At 36.1% G+C, this 22,907-nt stretch overlaps 1 protein-coding gene across 6 annotated transcripts in view; it reads left to right on the plus strand.

Moving 5' to 3' along the window:
- The window catches only part of RUNDC3B (RUN domain containing 3B), a 141,502-nt gene that overhangs the window by 39,591 nt on the left and 79,004 nt on the right, over nucleotides 1–22,907 (plus strand). For 3 of the 6 annotated variants that reach the window (XM_037129273.2, XM_053672811.1, XM_037129274.2), the window contains exon 3: nucleotides 19,682–19,815. In XM_037129273.2, the coding sequence (XP_036985168.2) occupies nucleotides 19,682–19,815 (134 nt within the window). The other 3 variants (XM_037129275.2, XM_053672813.1, XM_053672812.1) reach the window with 2 other exon arrangements.

The raw sequence follows: 22,907 nt of genomic DNA on the forward strand, positions 1-22,907 counted from the left end.
AAATGATCAAGTGTAAGGAGATACTACATCAAATTTCCTGTGAATTCATGTACTAATTATACTTACTAATCTTGGGCTTGCTGACTGACATTCAAGTTAGGTTTTGCCTTGATTCTGAACATTTTCCAGTTATACTTGTGTGAAGTGAGTCCTTTTGTTGTTGTTTTTAAATTCCTGTGCTTTAGCATGGTTGGTCTTTTGCTTCTTCTTGACTGTACCAGGCACACTCCTGCCATAGTTTACCATTCTACTGGCTGTTCACTGTCTGAGTTACACTGGCTGTTCTCTTGGTCTAAAATACACTTCTAGATATTTGAGTGGTTAACTCCCCCATCTGTTTCAAAACTACTCATTGAAGCCTAAACCTGTCTACCATATTTTCAGTTATAATTCACCTCTCTTTTTTCAACCCAGGCACACCTGACCTCTTCTCCCTGTTCTACTATCTGTTGTCTTAACTTCTAACATACTTTGTGATTTACTAATTATGATGATTGTTTATTGTCTTTCTGTACCTCCACTAACATGTAACCTTAACCACAACAAAGATCTTTGTCTGTTTTGTTCATTGATAGATCTCAAATCTCTAGAATAGTGCCTGGGATATGGTAGGCACTTAGTGAGTGAGTGTTGGAAAATAGAATTCCTGATGCAACAATAATAATCTGAGTTTTTTTTCCGTGAGAGTATCTGGATTTAGACTCTTAAAATGAGTTAGGATGCCTGTGACTTCACATTTTAAAATTTCTCCAGTCCACTTGAACTAGTATACCTGAGCATTTCTCAGGAACACTGGCTTGAACCTCAAAGCTCTTCCTGATTCAGATGATAACAGTTAATCTCCCTGGGAGCTACCTTTTGAAGTGAAGTGTAAATACTTTGAAAAACAATGGGTAACGATAAACCTGCCTATTTGGCTGTTGAATTTTCTTTGTTAATTTTTGAAGGTTTTCCAGCTTTTGATTCTTCATTTGCACACAAAATGAGACTTTTATTGTTTCTGTAGTAACTCATGAACACAACTCACCAAATAAAAAGCCATATACTCAGGCCAAAACATGATACAATAGATAAGAAAGCAGCTCTGAAGGTTACCAGAGTTTCGTTTTTAGACAATGGGCAAGGCCACCACTCTGAGAAACATCCTTTTAAGTTATACTTGGAAGTTTAGGAAAGCTTCAACAGATTTTATATCTCCAAAAATCATAATATTCAAAAAGTTTTAAAACATCCAAGGCTATATGTAGCATGGTAAATTTAGTTCAGTGCCTTTAAATTGCATAGGGAGTAAAATTAACCTATTTAGAATATAGCAAGTTTAAGGTTAAGTAGTAAATACATATGTAGATTTTAAAAACAGAAAGCCCTAGTCACTAAACCAAGTATAGTGGAAAAGGTCAGTAACTGGAAAAATTTAAGTAGCACTCAAATTTCCATAATCTTTATATACCTTTTACAATTGAAGTAATATTCCTATACTTCATTTATTCCTTAGCTTGTTGCCCTCATCATTCCTTGTTTTTCTGATGACTTTTGAAAAACCTCTTTTATTATTTTAAGATTTTTTCCCATAATAGTAATATAGATAAACTATGTGACTTTTGCTTATATCCATATTAATGATCTACCATGTTACTTTTTGAAGATAGAAGGAAGGCAGGAAAGAAAAAATATAGCTCTATTACAATTCCTTAACTTAGCCTCTTTCTGTATGTAAACTTTTTGTCTTCTTGAGCTACCAATCACTGTCTTCCAACTTTTCCATAATCCTCATAAAAATGACAGTGTTGTGCATCTATTGTTATTGTTTAGTTCCAGGACATTTTCATCACCCTAAAAAGAAACTCAGTACTCATTAAGCAATCACTTTCTTTTTTTCTCTTTCTCCATTCCCTGGAAACTAGTAATCTACTTTTGGTACTTGTGGATTTATTTATTCTGGACATTTCATGTAAACAAAAACATAAAATATGTAGACCTTTGCGTGGCTTCTTTCACTTAGCATAATGTTTTCAAGGTTCAGCCATTTGCACCATGTGTCAATACTTCATTGACTTTTATGGCTGAATAATATTCCATCATAAGGCTACACCACATTTTGTGTATTCATTAATGACATTATAGACATTTAGATTGTTCCTATTTTTTTCTCCCATAAATAATGCTCTTGTGGACATTTATGTGTAAGTTTTTCCTTGGACATATGTTTTCTATTCTCTAGTATACTTCCATTTCATTTTTAACAAGTATATAATACTCCATTATATGAATATTATGTACTCATAAGTAATGTCCTGTTTATTTTTCCCCAAATTTTATTTTTTATAAAAATGCTGTTATAGATCTCTGAACATTTGTTTATCTTTACCAAATTTTCTTCAAAAGTTCTTCAAAATTATTTCCTACTAGCAGTAGTTAATGAATTCTCAGAATTCTAATTACCGAAATCAAGGGTATATACATCTTGATATATGTACTGTATTTTATTTAATACATGTGGCTATATTGTATACCAGAAAGGTTGTAACAATAATGTATGTGATTATTATTTTTTATGTCCTCATTGTACTGTATTATTAATAGTTTTATTCTAATTTAATAGGAAAATGTCCTCATTGGCTGTCTATAATATGAAATATATAAAATATTTTGTTACTTTAATTTGTATTTATTTGCAAATGAGATTAATATATTTTCCTGGCTATTAATCTCCTTTTCCTAATTTCCTGATTATGGCTTTTGCCTGTTTCTTTTGTAGTGAGTTTTCTTTGTTACCCTCAAATAGAAAAAAAGTATTTACATCACATGAAACTAGCTTTTGTATACCCTGTTTTCGTCAGTAATGACTTTCTTCTCCCTGTTATTAGTCTCCTTATATGATCACTATTAATAGTTTACTATTTTATTTTATGCTTATCACTTTTACGTGAAACTTTATGATTTCTGTTTTGAAATATCTGAAATATTTTTCTTAGTTTTGTAATGTTTTATGTAATTTTGAGTATCTAAATTTCTAAAATACAGTTTTTAAATACTTGGTTATTTGATTCTATTTGGAGCTCTGTGATTGTCGTAGTACTTTTAATTACTGTATTTGCTGTGGGCATTTCTAGATGAAAGAAAGAAAAATATCTCAACTATTCGTACTTATGTATTAGGAGATACAGACAGAAGCAAAGACTAAAATAAGCTTTATGTTTTACTGATGCAGACCCTGGCTTGTGGGGTCCATGACATTGTGGATGGGGGAGAAACATTCACACAGACTACTGAGGCCTGTGGAGGAAAAGGGTGGGCGTGGCTTTTCTCTCAAGGGGAGCAAAAGCCATGGCCCTTGCTGTGACCCACTCAGGCACTTTACATGATGTTCCTCATTTACTGTGCACAGGTTCACTTTAGGTGGTTACCTTTTACAGGAAATGAAGGAGCCAATGCCGCTAATGACATCCCAGAAGAGGGATATTTGCAAATGAAAAGGGCAAAAGTGGTCGGACCAGTTACTCCCTTCCTTGGAAAGTTTAGCATGGATTTTAGGAAGTTATTTTGCAGGAAATGTTGGCCACAAATCCAGGTGACAGAGTTTTTAGCAAAAGCAAGACTCAAAGCAGCCTAGGCACATTGCAGGCCTGATTCCTCATGGGAGAACCTAGCCATGGGCATGGGTCCTGTGCATCTCCGAGTGGGAGCTGGGCCCGTGCCACGTAGAACGGTCTCCTACATTTTATAATCAAACCAAAATGTTCAAGAAGTAATTTTAATCTCCAAACTGAAGTATTTAGACTGAGAGATTTATTAATGTTTTAAACTTTGTTATACCTGGAGCATTTTTTCAAGATTTTTATATGAACTTAACTTTTAAAACTCCTTCAGAACAAAAAATTAAAAACTTAGATTTGGTTTCTGACCAGGAGTACCATATAAAGAAAATATTATAAAAAATTAAATATTATCTACTGTTGTTAAAATTGCCTAAGATTATTTTAATATCCTTTTTAAGTATGTGAGAGAGTTCATGAAATTTATGATAATACCAGGCAATCCAAATTTTGGGGTTTAGCAGGAATTGATGCTCTCTGATGGCACTTAATGTTTGTGTTTATTTATCTGTTTGCAGCCCTTTGAATTTCTGCCAGAAAAATAATGGAACATTTCCAGTTTGACCTTACAGTTTTTATAAATTAGCATAGAACAACTTAGAGTTCTTGCAATCAAGTCATATTTTGTTTTTTTCTTAGTAATGGAAGTTGCTTTCTTATTAATTTTTGTTATCTAATTTCAGCAACAGTTTTGATCACTTTTAGTACTCAAATATTGCTAATGTAGAGGAAGTAAATATTTTATTTTATAGAACATAAATATGATTGCACAGTCTTCAGTTCATCATAATTTCAGTTCCTAGTTACTTCTTTCTAATTCCAGTAAGTTGCTTGCTTATGTAACCTAATATTCTAATTTTAGCTTTAGAACCTATTAAGAAGTGAAAAGTGACCACATGGAAAAGAAGATAGTATTGTTGCATTGTTAGCTGAATTATAGTGCATATTGCAGTTGTAAATAATGCTTCACTGAATGAGTTTTCTCTAAATACATAGTTGAAGAATCAAAATTTCAAATAAGAACTTTCATTAATATTGTCAATGACAAAATAGAGTAATTACATCTGGTATTACCAACTTAAAACAAAACTTGTGAAAATTCTTAATTACTAGCTGAAAATTTATAGTCAGTTTTCTTACTTGTCCTACAAATGGCCATCAGCATACAAACTAATCTATCTAGGATCCATCTTGGATCAGTTAAAAATAAAGTCATCTACCTGTAACTTTATTAGAAAAATATATACACAGAGAAAAATAGACTCATTATAGCAAACGCAAAAATTTCATCTTCTGCATAGTTGTTGACACCAAATTTTGTCAGTCATGATAATGTAGTTAAGTCATCAAAGATACCAAAATGAATATAAAGTTGGAACAGGGTTAACATGAAAAGATAAAGGAATGAATATCATATTTGCAAGATTAGACTTATAATCAAACATCACTGAGGCTAATTCAATTGTTTAAAGCAGTCATCACTAATCTTTTCTATATGTGGACCAATTTCTAAATTAATAAAAAGATGATAAAGTTGAATTTATTTTCAATTATTTTTTTCTTTTCTTTTATTAAATCTTTTTAATTGTTATTCTACTACAGTTGTCCCAGTTTTCCCCCCTTTGCCCTTCTCCACCCATCCCAAACCCCTGCCTCCACAGTCAGATCCCACACTGTTGTCCATGTTTGTGGGTCATTCATACATGTGCTTTGTCTAGTGTCTTCTTCTTTCTATCATTATCCCCCTTCCCCCTCCCCTGTGGTCACTTTCAGTCTGTTCCATGTTTCCATGCCTGTGGTCCTGTTTTGTTTATTTTGTTCATTAGATTCCTCTCATAGGTGAGATCATATGGTACTTGTCTTTCACCAACTGGCTTATTTCACTTAGCATATATTCTCTAGTTCTGTCCATGCTGTTGCAAAGGTAGGAATTCCTTTCTTCTTTCTACGCATAGTACTCTATTGTATAAATGTACCAGTTTTCTTCTCCACTCATTTACTGATGGGCACTTGTCTGTTTCCAGCCCTTGGCTCTTATAAATAGTGCTACTATGAACATAGAGGTGCATAGGTTCTTTTGAATTGGTAATTTGGGGTTCCTAGGGTTTACTCCCAGCAGTGGCATCACTGGGTCAAAAGGCAGTTCCATTTTTAGATTTTTAAGTTTTTGAAAATTATATACTTCTATATTGCATCTTCAGTATGATTAAGCATTCTTTCATTGAATATCCATCTCTGACTGAGTAGGTTCATCTTTAACTGAAATTTCAGAAACTAACAAAATAACACCTCATATTACTATTGATATAGTTACAGTGGTGCAATGGAATGAATTTTGTTCTTAAACAAAATGTTTTATTTGGTCTTCTTGCAGCTGTTTTTCTAAGCTATTCAATGGTAAAATACTGTTTCACTTTCTCTTAACATATATTTTAAATATATAAGAATTTTATATATAATAAGTATATTTATTTTTGGAGATTTATTTATTTATTTTTAGAGAGAGGGGAAGGGAAGGAGAAAGAGAAGTAGAGAAACATCAGTGTGCAAGAGAAACATTGACATGCTGCCTCTTGCACATCCCCAACTGGGGACCTGGTCGGCAACCCAAGCTATGTGTCCTGACTGAGAACTGAACCAGCCACCTTTTGGTTCACAGGCCGATGTTCAATCTACTGAGCCACAATGGCCCCCTTCCCTACCCCATTCCTGCCTCCCACCCTTGAACTGACCCTCTTTGGCTTTGTCCATGAAATCCTGAGGGCATTTTTAAAAAAGAACAAAATTCATCAGATTTATATGGAACACAAAACACATTGAATAAACAAAGCAATCCCAAGAAAAAAGAATGAGGCAATCACATTCCCCGACTTCAAGTTATACTACAAAGTGAAAATTAATCCAAAAAGCATGCTATCATTAGAGAAACAGACTCACAGACCAATGGCACAGGATCGAGCCCAGAAACAAACCAATTTGTACACAGGCAAATAACTTTTGATAGAAGAACCAAAACATACAATGGAGAAAAGAAAGCCTCTTTCAGTGAATAGTGCTGGGAAAATTGGAAAGCCAGATGCAAAAGAATTGGGGCTAGACTACTGTTTGTCCCCAAGCATAAAAATTAACTCAAAATGGATCAAAGACTTAAGTATAAGACCTGAGACAATAAATTACTGTATTTTTCAGATTATAGGATGCATTTCCCCCCCAAATTTGGGAGGAATAATGGTTGTTAATGCTGCTGTTGAGTTCTCTTTACATTTACATTGGTGAATTATTATGTTATTTATGTTATTAAATATTTTACCACATTTTTTTCTTCAAATATTTTTTCCTATTTTCCTCCTCTAAAACCTAGGTGCATCTTATGGTCCAAAAAATATGGTACTTATATGAAAACACAGGTAATAAACTTAAGGATCTTGGTCTTGGAGAGGATGTCATGAATTTGACCCCAAAGGTAAAGGAAGTAAAGGCAAAAATAAATGATTGGGACTATGTCAGATTAAAAAGCTTCTGCACAGCAAAAGAAACCAGCAACAAAACAAAAAGGCAACCGATTGAATGGGAGACGATATTTGCAAATGACAGCTCTGAGAAGAGGTTAGTATCCAAAATGTATAAAGAGCTCCTACAACTTTACATCAAACAAATAATCCAATTAAAAAATGGCAGAGGACCTTCTCCCAAGAAGATATACAAGTGGCAGCAGATATGAAAAGGTGCTTAATTTTACTAGCTATTAAGGAAATGCAAATCAAAATACAATGAAATACTACCTCATACCTATTAGAATAGCTATTATCAACAAGACAAGTAATAAGTGTTGGCAGGTTTCTGGAAAAAAAGAAACCATTCACCTCTGGTGGGAATGTAAAGTGGTACAACTACTATGAAAAAGAATATGGAGGCTCCTCAAAAAATTAAGAATAAATTAGCATAGGACCCAGCTACCCCTCTTCTAAGTATCTACACAAAATATTTGAAAGCCTTTATTTGCAAATCTATATGTACCCCAAAGTTCATTGTAGCAATATTGATGGAGGCTAAGACATGAGAACAACTGAAGTGTCCTTTGATAAAGTACTGGATAAAGAAGTGGTACATATATACTATGGAATACTTCTCACCCATAAGAAAAGATGAAATACTGCCATTTGTAAAAACATGAATGGATCTTGTGAATATCATGCTAAACAAAATAAGAGAAAAAGTAAAGAACCATATGATTCACTGATATGTGGAATATAAAACTGAAAGCAACAAATGAACAAACAAAAATTTGTAAAGATGGACAACAATATGGTAGTTACCAAATGGAAGGGGGTAGAACAGGGAAAACCTCCTGGAAATTGGGGAGGGTTTGGGAGGCACCAGGGATGGAACCTGGGCAGCAGATGGGCTACAGCTTCCAAACCAGTATACGTTGCCCTGGCCATGCAGGGAATTCTGGAGGAGCCTGTATAAGGAGAGCATGGGGAGCCACACTTTCTTGGATTGTTAACTCTTTTCTGGAGGGGCTAGAGTTCCTAGGGCCTGGGCTTTGAGGACTGAGTGGCCCTTGGAATGTTTCCGGGGACCCACGCTGAGCTCTCCAGGGCCAGCCTAGAGTGCAGCAAGCATCAAGAAGGGAAGAGAGTGTTCAGGCAATAGGGCCCGCACTTCACCAAAATGGGAGGCTACAGCAACTGCTGCCTGCTCATGGCCCATGCCCCTTCCCCAGACAAGAAGGCACAGCAGCTGCTGCCTGCCCTTGGTTCATACAAGAGCAGGACTGTCCATGATGGCTCCAGTACAGCTGGGGGTACAGGACTCCTCGCTGCCTGTAAGTTCCTTCAGCAGGAGGCTGGTGCTGGTGGTTCCCCCATCACTGCTGATCTGCCTGTGGGACGGAAGACTTTGGGACCCCTCAGGGCGTAGATTCCACAGAGTTGGAAGCCAGCTCTGCCAGAGGCAGGGTTCCACGCTGGGATGTGTGTCTCACTGGACTGCAGCCTCTGGGGTGCCACAACCCAGTGCTCTCTCTCACCTGGAGAGCATCACATGGAGACTGAAAACTGCACACAGGAGGCAAGAGCTGGGAAGTTCCTTGTGAATGGACCTTCCATTGCATGGCCAGATCTAGCCATTGCATGGCTAGATCATGGAGTGATCTAGCAGTGCATCCCAGACCCTCACAGGGAGAGCTGCTGTGAGACTTAGAAACTCTGAAACCCACGAATGCATACCCCAGAGAAGATGGAGACCTATTTGTGTGGCCAGCTTAAGCTCAAAAGGACAGATGAACAATAATGGGGAACTTCTGGGTTTAGTTTTGGACTTTTAATCTTTCTGGGGTGGCTGATTTACAGTGCTTTGCAAATGAGGTTGTCTTGAATGTTTCCAGTTCTCTCAGATTGGGTTTCCTGTTAATAAAAATCTGTTTCCTTCCATACAAATCTTTGTATTACATGTATGTACATGGCAACACAGGGCCGGACCCCATGCTGCCTAGTAGAGGGGGTGGAGGATAACAAAGGATAAAGAAGTTTAAATATAGGTTGACAAAAAATGATTTGACTTTGGGCAGTGGGCACAACAGCGCAATGTATGGATGTGTATCATAGAATTGTACACTTAACCAATGTCACCCCAATAAATTCAATTTTAAAATAATAAAATTAAATTATAAAAAATAAGTATTTAACATATATTTTAAAACAAAGGTTTTACCTACTTCAGTTGCTCTTTTTAAATTACAAAAATAAGTTAAACATACAATAAATATTTAGTATTATGTATTCAAAATGAAGGTTTTATTTCAGTTGAGGCTCTTTTCTGTAGACAAGCATTCCTTGGACCACTTTGAAATAATGTGAGTTTTATTGTTCAGATATATGTGTGTGTGTGTGTGTATGTATATATATGAGAGCAACTATGCTAAGAATTTAAATTTTATATGACAAATATTTACTCCAGTTGCACTACACATTTACTGTCTCCTCATTTTTATTATTTGTGAGGCTGCTAGTGAAAACTCATAGCCAACCAGGAAAGCCAACGGCTGATCTTCTTCCCCTGCCAGATCTTGTCTGTGTAGCCAAAGGAGTGCGTCAGCACAAGCCTGCAGGGGTGGAAGTGTGCTGGCTCTAGACAGGTTTTCCCTGTGCCTGTCATTTCTCCTCCACAAAATAAAAGAGGTGTTCAAATTTGACTGCAGGTAATTTGGAATTTATTGGGTTGTTATTTGGTCTGGATGCTTCTGACCTACAGTGAGTTATTAAATTATGACTAAAGCAATTAGTGCCTACAAATAAGTGAAAGTGTTTTACATTTTAAAATTTTCACACGGTGTTTTACAGCCAAGATCAAAATAATATGCATACCTAGGGCATAAAGGCCAACATACTAACAGCTTAAAAAACACCTAATTTATAAATTGAGTTTTATAATAGATTCAATAATTATTTCCCACTTTACATGGGGGATTGATTAAATCATGACATGAATCTGGATATGATGTATCTCATTTGATATATTTTTTTGAAGTAAAATTCCTTTAAGGTTTTCCTGGAAATCATTTTTACTTCGATAACTTTTTGATAAAGTAAGTGACTTTACTTTGTAAAATGACTTTAATTTGTATCTTACAAATAAGATACATGACTTTATTTTCAGGGCAGAGAGTGTGGAGTAAATGTAGTTTAAACATTAAAAGTTGGTATTCTAATATCTGCAGTGAGAGCATTCTGTTCTTATTTACATTTCAGTGCTGAGAAATTTTTGTTTGTTGTAGCTGTAGCAAGAACATTATGTTCTAATGTGGGCTCAACTAGCATATCAACTTATAGATCCTTTTGGAGATACTTCCAACTTGAATTATTTGTTTAAGATGTTACTAGTGGAGGTGGGAACACTGAGAATGAATAGTAGAGACGGAGATGTAGTCACTAGCACCACTGTATATATCTACTTCCTTTCATTTTCATACAACATTCCTCACTGTGTTTGGTTTTTGTTTGGTTTCATACAGGGTCTAATTATGTGGAAAGGTGTGGGGCTATATCCTATTGAAGATTTCATCATTTGGTTATGAGAGAAGAAAATATTTGATGGGAATGTGACATTAGAAATTTGGCTTTGGAATATTCCTGTATAATTATGTGAGGAATTTTCAAGCAACATAGTAAGAATTTATAGTACTTTTGCAGATGGTGATTGTTAAGCAATAATTTGGAAGCTGCTTTATGAAATAAAATAGTATTTTGCATAGATTAATCATTTAGCCAGTGTTGGTTAAACCGAAGAACATTTTACCAGATATCTAAGTGCTGTTCTCATAATGCAGAACCATACAAATTTTAACTCTTCTTCGGCCAAACAAAAAAGAGAGAGAGAGAATTGCTTTTCAAAATGAATTTGTTTATAACTTTTAGAAAAATTAAGAGTGAAAAAAGCTTTTTCTTTTTAAAGTTAAAAACTTTGAGGCATATGTAGTTCAGTAATTTTCCTAACCAAACTTGTAAATTCTGAGGTGCAAATGTGGCCAATTCAGTCAGGCTTTTGTTTAGTTTGCATTCTGTCATCACCAGTTTATTATACTTGGGAAAGAATGATGGGGGTAGAAGTAATCAGAGAACAATTTCTTCTCACTTATGTCTGCCACTTACATAACCCTGGTCTCTCCAATAGATAGGCTACAAGAGACCAGTGTGCTTAGTGTACAGTCATACTCATCTTACCTGCGTTTAGTGTTTACTGTGTCAGAATTATGTGCAGCCATCTAATTTGGGCTATTCAGTTTGCAACGATAAACTTGATGGCAGGTTTCTTAAATATTTGTATGTTGTTATTGTTGTTTATTTTTTTAAAGAGATTTCCCAAAGTGGCAGATGGCTGGCTCATCTCCAAATACCTCTTCAAGGTGCTCTGTGCTGGTGATATCTCCCGCCATTGAGCTGCAAGGGAGCATGGAATTGACTTACTGGGGAGGGCTGTATCAGTTAAGTGATCTTTTTTAGTACATTGCATGGGTTTCATAACGCTTTCTGGTTTTGTTTTTGTTAATTTAGAATGCACAAGTATGTTTATGTTAATTTTTATATAAATTTTTTTGTAATCACAAAATAAAATAACCCATTTACTCTCCTTCCTCTCCATGTGACCGCCTCCATATTCCCATTAAGCTCCACTGTTTTGAGCACTATTTTATTAATCAACTATATCTGTGTTATTTATATTTTATTAGAATGCTTGGTGATATATGATTTATTGCTTCCCGCCTCAATTTTGTAAGTGCTGTGTAATAATATTTGAATGACATGCAAACCAGGGGCTCAGGAAAGTGGTATGAATTTTCAAAAATAACTTAGTAAAACATACACAGGCACTGTCAACAATAACTGTCTTGCCATTCTTGAACCATTAGTGAGAATATATTCCTTTTCTCCCAGATAAAATGCATACTTTTATTCACTTATTCAAAATTTTTTAATTGAGTTTCTGCTATATGCAAACCACTGCTAGACCTCTGCACTTATGACCTAGGCATTAATTTTGTTTTAATTAGAAAAGAAATGTCATCATTTTAAAAGAAAACAGTAAGACAAAGGATAGAAAGTAGAAGAAAAATGTCTTTTCATTTCCCCAACCATAATTCCCACAAATAATCATTTTGAACAATTTCTTTTATGTTCCCTATGTATACCCTTAATCTGTACTGAAATAAATATGCTTGATTTCTTCAGGTCTACAAACTTATATTTACCTTTCTCTATGGATTTCAGTCTTTGGTACTCTAATTCAATCTGCCAGTATTCTAAACCTTATATTAAAAACACTGGTGGAAGAAAACAATAAAACTTTTGTATCCTAGTTGTAAAGATGGTCAAATTACTGGGATAAATAAATCTATTAAGTCACATTCAGTTTTCAGAGTTTTAGGTGAACTAGTTTATCTTACATTTTGGTTTTGGAAGATTAATTAATAATTGATTCATTTTTATTGTATAGATACATACTTTAGATATTTGTGATAAACTTATTACCAATGAACAAGAAATTAATTGTTGTAATAAGGGATAATAATTATATTTTATAGATTAGTAATTGTGATTCATATTTGCTAAATAATTTCTTTGAAGTATCTTATAAGTGACGTACAGAAATAGCAGTATAAGTACAATGATCTAATCTAGATTTTGACTTCTTAAGATTCAGTTTAAAGTGTAAAGTTATTTTTAAAGTATCTAAACTTGTTATTTTTATAACAGTAATGATATTTTATTTAGAATATTATTCAAGGTCATAATTTTACCCTCAGAGCCGAGTGGTTTAATAAATATGAACCTCAACTAATAATATTATTTTTTTCAAGAAGAGATTCTAACCTCATAGAAATGGGAGTTTTCTCTGTTTAGTAAAAGGTAGTGGAAAATACCAAATTGATTTTATAAGTTAGCAGAAAGAAACCTAGGACTGTTGTAAAATTTATAGTGGAAAGTTAAACATCTAAATATTAATATATTGTCAGCAATAAATCCACAAATAATCAATTTTCTTTAAGTATCTGAAAACATTTGCAGTGATATTCAAGTGATTTATTAACATTTGATGTGGCCGTTTTTATTACCACTTTTCACTGTGTGTGATGAGCACCCACTTGTCTGTGTACATTATGCACAGCAAAATACAGTGCTTGTCTAGATGAATAGGGGCTCCAAGGCAGTCGTCTTTGATATTGTCATCTAGGCGATGTATCGTAATGCTAAAAGAACTTCAGCTTGTGAAACCTGTTTTTCATTTGCTGTTTACATAGTTAACTACTAATAAAGGGTGGAGAAAGGAAGTCACTTAACAGATTTATTTATATTTTATATTATATTATCAAAAGATTATGTATCATTAACCACTGCTTAGTAGAGAACCACTCTAGAAATTTTAGTTCTTGTTCTTAGATAGAAGATTTCATTCTACCCAAAAAATTGAGATATGAGCAAAACACAAACATATTGCATGAGGTTAATAGATGTTTAACTTAAATAATACAGAAGAGTAAGTTTAGAATAATATTAGATCCCCAAAATCACATGTTATTTTCAGTGCTGAAAATTTTCAGGCAGTTTAGTGGGAAAGATAATCACATAGCTCTTAGTTGCAGATCACCTTTTGGTCTAGCAACTCTTTTGTGCCTAAAATGAATTAGAGTTAGATTGATGGAATGGGAATAAGTTTCAAAAGGTTGTCTGTCATTGGTAAAAAGTCAACTTCTAAGAATTTTTTAATATATACATGTGTGTGTGTGTATTTGAAAGCATATTATACATTTATACTCCTCAGAGCTTTAAAAAGAGAATTGTTAATGTCAGCATATTTCTTCTCTGGAACAAAATTTCTTTAAGATACAAATTAGTCAGTTTCTTCTAATGTGATTTGCTTTTGTGGCTATTTCTAAAGGAAATGAGAATATCTTGAAAGTGATTATTCATTACTTTAGTGGTCGTTTTTATTTTTATTTTTTATTTTTTATTTTATTTTATTCGATTTATTTAATTATTGTTCAAGTACAGTTTTGTCTTATACTCCCAACCCAGCCCACCCCCCCATTGCTCCCCACCTCCCTCCCATTCCCCCCCCGCCTTAGTTTTTGTCCCTGTGTCCTTTATTTTTTTTTATTAAATTTATTTTTTTAAATTGATTATGCTGTTACAGTTGTTCTATTCCCCCCTTCATTCCCCTCCCCCCTGCCCCCCCATCCCCACCATTACCCCCCTTTAGTTTATGTCCATGTGTCTCAAGTCCTTTAGGTTCTATATTTCCCATGCTATTCTTGCCCCCCCATCTATTTTCTATCTACTGTCTATGCTACTTATTTTCTGTACCTTCTCCCCCCATCTCCTCCTCCCACCCCCTTGTTGCTAACCCTCCTTGAGATCTTCATTTCTATGTTTCCACTCCTGATCTAGCTGTTCTTTTAGTTTGCTTTCGTTTTAGGTGTGGTTGTTAATAACTGTGAGCTTGTTGTTCTTTCACTGTTCATGTTTCTTTAACTTCTTTTTCTTAGATAAGTCCCTTTAACATTTCATATAATAAGGGCTTGGTGATGATGAACTCCTTGAATTTGATCTTATCTGAGAAGCACCTTATCTGTCCTTCCATTCTAAATGAAAGTTTTGCTGGATAGAGCAATCTTGGTTGTAGGTCTTTAGATTTCATGACTTGGAATATTTCTTTCCAGCCCCTTTTTGCCTGTAAGGTCTCTTTTGAGAAATCTGCTGACAGTCTGATGGGGACTCCTTTGTAGGTGATTGTCCCCTTAGCTCTTGCTGCTTCTAGGATTCTCTCCTTCATTTTAATTTTGGCTAATGTAATTATGATATGCCTTGGTGTGTTTCTTCTTGAGTCCAACTTTTTTGGTACTCTCTGAGCTTCTTGGATTTCTTGGAAGTCTATTTCCTTTGCCAGATTGGGGAAATTTTCTTTTATTATTTGTTCAAATAATTTTTCCACTGGTGGTTGTGTCTTTCCCCCTTCTGGTACCCCTATAATTCGGATATTGGAGCGTTTAAAGATGTCCTGGAGGTTCCTAAGACTCTCCTCATTTCTTTGAATTCTTGCTCCTTGACTCTTTTCTGTTTGGCCATTATTCGCTTTCTTCTGGTCCACTCCATTGATTTGAGTCCCAGTTTCCTTTTCATCTCTATGGGTTTCCTGTGGAATTCCATTAATTTCCCTTAGTTTAGCCTTCATATGTTTCTCTAATTTGTGGCTATAGTCAACCAGATCTGTTAGGATCCTGATGACCAGTGTTTTAAACTGTGCGTCTGAGAGTTTTGCTATTTCTTCGTCGCTTAGATTTATCTCTGGGGCTTTGAGGTCTTCCTGCGACATTTTTGGTCTGTTCTGGCCCTTTAAATGTGAGAAGCGGCGCCTTGGACTCCCAGGTCGCTGGGTTGTGACACTGTATGTGGGGGCGTGGTCAGGGCGGGGAAATGGCGGCGCCCTTTACCCGCCGCGGCTGGTCTAACCGCCCACTCCCTCACCCGTCCGCTCACCCGCAGACAGGCAACCGCAGTCAACACGCCGCACCGCCTCCCCACTGTCTCCTCAGCAGTCGCTCACCCGGTGGGTCGCTCAGTCGCTCACTAGGTCCAACCCTGGGCCTGTAACCCGTGTGTCTGGATTCGCACGTCTGGACTCCGCGCCTGGGTCCGTCCGACCGGAGCCCTCCCGTGCAACTCCTCACGAGACGCAGGTTTCGCCCCTTACCGGTCGGGCTGAAGAATTTGTTGTTAACGGACTTCCGAAAAGTTCAATTTTCCGTGTTCTGGTTGTGTTCTCTGGTGCTAATATTTAGTTGTCCCTAAACTTGGTTGTGTGAGAAGGCACGGCACATCCACCTATACCTCCATCTTGGCGGAAGTCCCCTAGTGGTCGTTTTTAAAGGCATGATCAGCTGGTAGTGGGTTTTTTTTTTTAAATTTTCTCGTCGAATGCTGGTTGCAAATTAAGTACATATTTTGCTAGCAGTTAATATTTGTTCAAGTAATATTTCAAATAACCAATTGAACCCTTCTATTATTTTTAATTCCAATAGATGCAGAAATTACTTAATTATTTAAATAAAATTCTAGGATATACAGACAATTTACATGAGAACATTTAGAGATTCTAATAAGGGAGGAATCCACCTTCTGTTAATCAAAACTGATCTTCTGAATGTGAACAACAATTTAGTGTCTTGATTTGAGCATTTTACTGGAAACAGTACACATGGAAGAAGAGAGGAGGAAGAATCAAGCCAAGTCCTCTTCACATCTAGTTTATTGAGTATAGTACTATGAAGATACTGCTGAAACCCTGCAAGTTATGATAATACACCATTCTATTAATTGTTTAGTTTCTTAGTTTGTACTCTGGGAAATCTTGTCATTATCTCTTGGGTAAAAGTCTTGTAGTTCGCATATCCTATCCATAGCTACAGTCCTAAGAATTTAGTGCCCTTTCCTTCTCTGTTTAACCTAATTCTAGATTTTTAGTTTTTCTTTATCTTTATTTCCTCTCCTCCAAAATGGAACTTTGTTATATTCTTTTGTTTCTGACAGCTCTACTTTCCTGTTTTTCCTCAGCCGTGTCAAACTCATGAGGTTAAAGTCAAGTCACCAGAGAAACTGTGGTTCTCCCTTTCCCAAGATCCCTGCCAGTGTTTGGTACTCCTTTTCTTGAGGCAGGTCTGGCAGCTATACCTCTCTTTTTAAAAGTAGAGTGATTCCAATCAATAGTAGGTAAAGAAAATTGCTTGAGACTTGACACATTTTAGGAAGGTAAGTAGAGAATGACTGATATGGGACAAGGTTAGATTGGGGAGTAAATTTTAAAGGGTTTTCTGGGTTCTAAGCAAGTAATGGGAAAAAACTTAACTTTTTATCTCATTTCCACTTTGTGGTGCAAAGGGAACTTGGGTCCCTTAACTGTTTGTGTGATTAACAGTAACAGTAACAGTATTAGTTGTTAATATATGTACTAGACTGTATAGTAATTGCTGCACACTCTCTAGCTAGTCTGCCAGCGTTCTAATGGAGATACTCCAGTTACTGTTAATTAACAGAAGAAAGACTTACAGAGTGAAGTCATTTGCTCAAGATTGCACAGCTGGAAAGTGATCTGACTCAAAAGCCCCTATTCGTAACCACTAGACATCTGCCCCTCTCCAAATGGCTAGCAAATTGATGACATGAAAATTGCCCTAAAGACAAAGTATATTGAGATGCTGTTCCAGGAACTTTAACTAAAGAAAAGAGGAAGCTGAGGACAGCATTGGGGAGAGATCGAGAAGAAGAAGGGAGATTACACATACAATGTTCCTATATATTTCTGTTTGTTGGTGATAATATTGGGTTTTTAAAGAGACCTTTGAATTATATATTTGAGTAATGATTTGTAGATGCTCATATATATATGTGTGTATATATACATATATGTAAATATATTTGTTAAAAATATTTGTAATCTAGCATGGAGACATCTTGATACCTTGAATTCATGGAGACATCTTAAATTCAGATTGTCATTGAACTATTACTATAAAAAGATGCTAATTAGATTTTTAAAATTCAGATTTTCATACACATTGCAATTAAAATTATCTATTTTGTGTTGCTTTATCAGTTGATTTGTCTAATAAATATTTATTGAATGCCCACTATGAGCCAAGTACTGTGTCAAGTGCTGGAGATTGATTTAAAGGCAAATAAGATACAATCCTTGCCTTAGCATATTTACCACCTAATATGTGAGACAATCAAGTGAACAAGTAATTATAAGGATAAGTAAGGGACTGACTCACATGGCTTAACAAGAACAGGAGGCCTTTAAAATGTCCTGAATGATGATTGGAGTTACCCATCACTGTGTTTAGGCTTTCTATCGGTTGATTAACCATAAGTATATTATTAGAAATACCAGAGGGATCTTTTTATTATAATTTTTAGAAATTTTATTTTTTAAGATTTTATCTAATTTTTTAGAGAGAGGGCAAAGGAGGAAGAAAGAAAGGGAGAGAAACATCAATGTGCAAGAGACACATAGATAGGTTGCCTCTCACACTCCCCCACCTGGGCACTGGGTGTGCAACCGAGGCATGTGCCCTGACCGGGAATCGAACTGGTGACCTTTGGGTCCACAGGCCATCGCTCAATCCACTGAGCCACACTGGCCAGGGTGGATCTTTTTAAAAATACCAATGCCTGAGTCCTCCCATAAAGATTCTGATGATTTATTTTTTTGTGGGGCCCAGGCATAAGTATTTTCAAAACGAAGCCCAGGTATTTTTATGGCATGCCATGGTTGGAAGTTATTCAAATATTGTATCAGATACAGGTCCTAAAATGTACTTGCTGACAAGAACACTTTTTGATGTTGCTTAGAGAGAAGCCATTCCTGGGAAGGGAAGGTTTGAGATAAAAGTAATTAATTGCAGACATAAGCACAGCTTTAAAAATATAAAAGCTAATATTTACATTAAGATGAAACAATTTCTGCCCTGACTGGTGTGGTTCAGTGGATTGAGTGTTGGCCTGTGAACCAAAGGGTCGCTGGTTTTATTCCCAGTCAGGGCACATGCCTGGGTTGTGGTCAAGGTCCCCTGTAGGGGAAGTGTGAGAGGCAACCACATGTTGATGTTGCTCTCTCTCTCTCTCCTTTCCCCTTTCTCTAAAAATGAATAAAATGAATTTTTTAAAAAGATTAAGCAACTTCCCTAGGTAAGATCAGTTGAAGAAAGTATTAAGATGTCTCTCATCCCACTTAAAAATACTGAGTACAAAATAGTTCCCATGGATCTACTACTCAAAGTCCTGCATAGAAATATTAATACTAAATGCAATACACAGAAGAGAACATTTCTTCATCAACAGATATATAATTACTCAAATCTGAAAGGTTAGAATGGTAAGTTCCTGAAGGACTTCTCCTGGGTTGGTGACCAGAAGAAAGCGGGTGAAGGACAGTTACAGGGGAGCTTTATGACTTTATGGGTGAGAGTGGGTGGGTAGAAGATTATGAATGGTTAGTGAATGTAGGAATCTAACTGATTATATTTACTTACAGGATAGACTGCACACATTATTTCATTTCCTTAAAGTAGCCGTATGAAGAAGAGAAAAAAGGTTATGTTTTTATTTATTCATTTATTTTTCTGTTTTTTCGAGTAGAGAAAGCTTTAGAGTATAGCTGGTGACATTTAATTAATGCTTAACTAGAGCCATCAGGAGAATTATCTGGGTGATACATAAAAGACTATGTTAGAATAATAGGGTATTAAACTGCAAGAGATTTCTTAGTGTATAGACCATTTTTACTTCACTTAGTTGGATTTCTTGTTAAGAAAACTGTGATTTGGATTGATTAAATGTATTATCCAAAGTAACATAACCAGGTAAAGGTAGACCAGGTCTAGGTTTAAGATTTGTGATGTATTGAGATCAGTGCTCTTTCCATTATAGCACAACACACTGGCTTTTATTTTTCAGAGTTTTATTAGCATTGTATTTCTAATTTGCTAGTTTAGTTTTCTTTTATTGTGTATTGCAATTTGTCTCCTGAAGGTCAAGTAACCTGGTTTGGTTATGAAAGTCCTCGTAGCTTCTGGGACTATATCAGAGTGGCTTGCCGGAAGGTTTCACAGAATTGTATCTGCAGCATTGAAAATATGGAAAATGTCAGTTCCTCTAGAGCTAAGGTAAGATGTAACTAATGGTATGCAATGTGAGTAATCCTAAGCAGTCTCGGCCCGTGAGAACATTTTGAGCTCTTTGCTACATAAAATATTTGTTTTCTTTTCTTTGTTGAAATTAAGCACTTGCCTAAATTTAACATCTGTCAGAGGCTAGTTTCCTTTTCTATTGCATGTAGTTATTTTAGAATGCTCTTGAATCTTCACTTTGATCTTATGAACAGCCAGAAGGGATGAAGCTTGTCACTACTTAGAAGAACAATGAAATATTTCCTATTCTTTGAATTTTCTATATTTTTGAACTACCTAAACCAGTGGCTCTCAGTGTCCTGTAGAACCCTGGGGGTCCATAATGTCAAAACTATTTTCATATAACAGCAAAATGTCATTTGCTTTTTGCAGTGTGTTCGCATTTGCACTGCTAATGCAGAAGCAATGGTGGGTAAAATTGCTTGTGCTTAGCCCAAATTAAGGCACAAGCTATACTAGTAATCATTGAATTCTTCCCCACCATCAGCTCAGTTTTAAAAAAGAAAAAGCCACTTTCAGTCAAGAATATCCATGATGGTTCAGTAAACATTATTAATTTTATTAAATTTAACCTTTGAGTACCTATCTCTTTTATATCCTGAGTGATAAAATGGGAAGTGTGCAAAAAAGCATTTCTGCAGCATATTGAAACATGATAGTTGTATCAAGGAAAGTTCATGCGGTTATTTGCATTTTAAACTGAACTGGCCATTTTTGCCATATAATACTGTTTTTATTTGAAAGAAAAATGTAGAAACTATAGTTCTTTTAGACATTTGGTAGACATTTTTTTAAATATATTTTATTGATTATGCTATTACAGTTATCCCATTTCCCCCTTTCATTTCCCTCCACCTAGCACATCCCCTCCCACCTACCTTACCCCCTTTAGTTCATGTCCATGTGTCATAAGTTCTTTAGCTTCTACATTTCCCATACTGTTTTTACCCTCCCCCTGTCTATTTTCTACCTACCATTTATGCTACTTATTCTCTGTACCTTTCCTCCCCTTCTCCTCCTCCCACTCCCCTGTTGCTAACCCTCCATGTGATCTCCATTTCTGTGGTTCTGTTCCTGTTCTAGTTGTTTGCTTAGTTTGCTTTTGTTTTAGATGTGGTTGTAAATAACTGTGAGTTTGCTATCTTTTTACTGTTCACATTTTTTTATCTTCTTTTTCTTAGATAAGTCCCTTTAACATTTTATATAATAAGGGCTTGGTGAGGATGAACTCCTTGAACTTGTCCTTATCTGAAAGCACTTTATCTGCCCTTCCATTCTAAATGAAAGCTTTGCTGGATAGAGCAATCTTGGATGTAGGTCCTTGCCTTTCATGACTTGGAATACTTCTTTCTAGCCCCTTTCTCTTTTGAGAAATCTGCTGACAGTCTGATGGGAACTCCTTTGTAGGTAACTGTCTCCTTATCTCTTGCTGCTTCTAGGATTCTCTCCTTCATTTTTATCCTGGCTAATGTAATGATGATGTGCCTTGGTGTGTTCCTTCTTGGGTCCAACTTCCTTGGGACTCTCTGAGCTTCCTGGACTTCCTGGAAGTCTATTTCCTTTGCCAGCTTGGAGAAGTTCTCCTTTATTATTTGTTCAAATAAGTTTTCCACTTGCTCTTTCTCTTCCCCTTCTGGTACCCCTATAATTCATATGTTGGAGTGTTTAAAGATGTCCTGGAGGTTCCTAAGCCTTTCCTCATTTTTTTGAATTCTTGTTTCTTCATTCTTTTCTGTTTGGTCATTTCTTTCTTCCTTCTGGTCCACTCCCTTGATTTGAGTCCCAGTTTCCTTTCCATTACTATTGGTTTCCTGTGCACTTTCCTGTATTTCACTTAGTGTAGCCTTCATTTTTTCATCTAATTTGCAGCCCAAATCAACCAGTTCTGTGAGCATCCTGATCACCAGTGCTTTGAACTGTGCATCTGATAGGTTTGCTCTCTCTTGGTCACTTAAAAGTATTGGCTCTGGGGCTTTGATCTGTTATTCCGTTGAGCCATTTTGCGGGGGTGGGGTCAGAGAGGGAACAGTGGCTCTTGCTCCAGTCTCATATTTCAGTCCCTTTGGCTGCTTCCCATAAGCAAATTAGGCCCTTCTGGTGCTGGTTCCCCAGTGGGTGGGCTTGTGTACATTGTAGGACCCTGTGGGTCTCTCCATCGAACTCTTTTGTGAGGCTGAGAGACTCTCCCAGCAGGTCAAACCCCACAAGTTTTCTCAATAGGTGCTTTTAGGCTTTATTTCCTGATGTTGGGGCCCTGGCTTGCACAGTCTGTCTCTCTGCCTGTTTCTGTCTGGTTTATCTGTGTGCAAATGTGTGATCATGGTCAGCCAGCTGCTTCACGCACCTCACTGGGTCTGCTCGTTGACACTCTACCCCTGGGGTCTGCCGGCTGCTGCTTTTTCCTGCTGTGACCCCTCTCTGCCGGCTGCCAACTTTGCCCCTCTTCTTGGTTTTGGATGAATAGTTGTTGAACTTCTATACAGTTCAATTTTCTATCAGTTCTGGGTGTTTTTTGTTTCTAAATTTTTGGTGTTCTTAATTTTGGTTGTGCGAAGAGGCACAGTGTGTCTACCTATGCCTCTGTCTTGGCCGGGTATCTGGTAGACATTCTTAAATACAAATGAACAAAGGGAGTCAATTACTCCAAGGAATACAGTTGACAGTATTTGTGGCCAATAGTAAAATTAAAGCTTTTGTGTAAAGATTAGAGGTTTTGAAAGCTTCTATTCACCATCTTAAGCTTGATAGCTTCCCAGAAGTTAAAGACTTTTCTGGTAACATTGATGTTAACAGATGTATTTTTTAATTGTTTAGTGAAATGTGGTAGACCCAACAGTAACTCACATTTTCCAAATGACAGTTGCATGGTATTCTAAAATCATGCATGAGTAAAAAAATACATTCCAAGTGCAACAGACCAATAGATTTAGTGTAACACAGTATGCAAAGTTCACTAGGTAGTTGTAGATTTCATGTTGAAATTAACTTTTAAGAAATGGTTACTTATTGAGTTTTGATGTAGAACCAAAGGAGAATATCCAGAGTTACCTGAAAAGGGTACTAAAAGA

This window comes from Artibeus jamaicensis, unplaced genomic scaffold, assembly GCF_021234435.1.
Source record: "Artibeus jamaicensis isolate MK-2021 breed Jamaican fruit bat unplaced genomic scaffold, CSHL_Jam_final contig_787, whole genome shotgun sequence".
NCBI classification, from domain to species: Eukaryota; Metazoa; Chordata; class Mammalia; order Chiroptera; family Phyllostomidae; genus Artibeus; species Artibeus jamaicensis.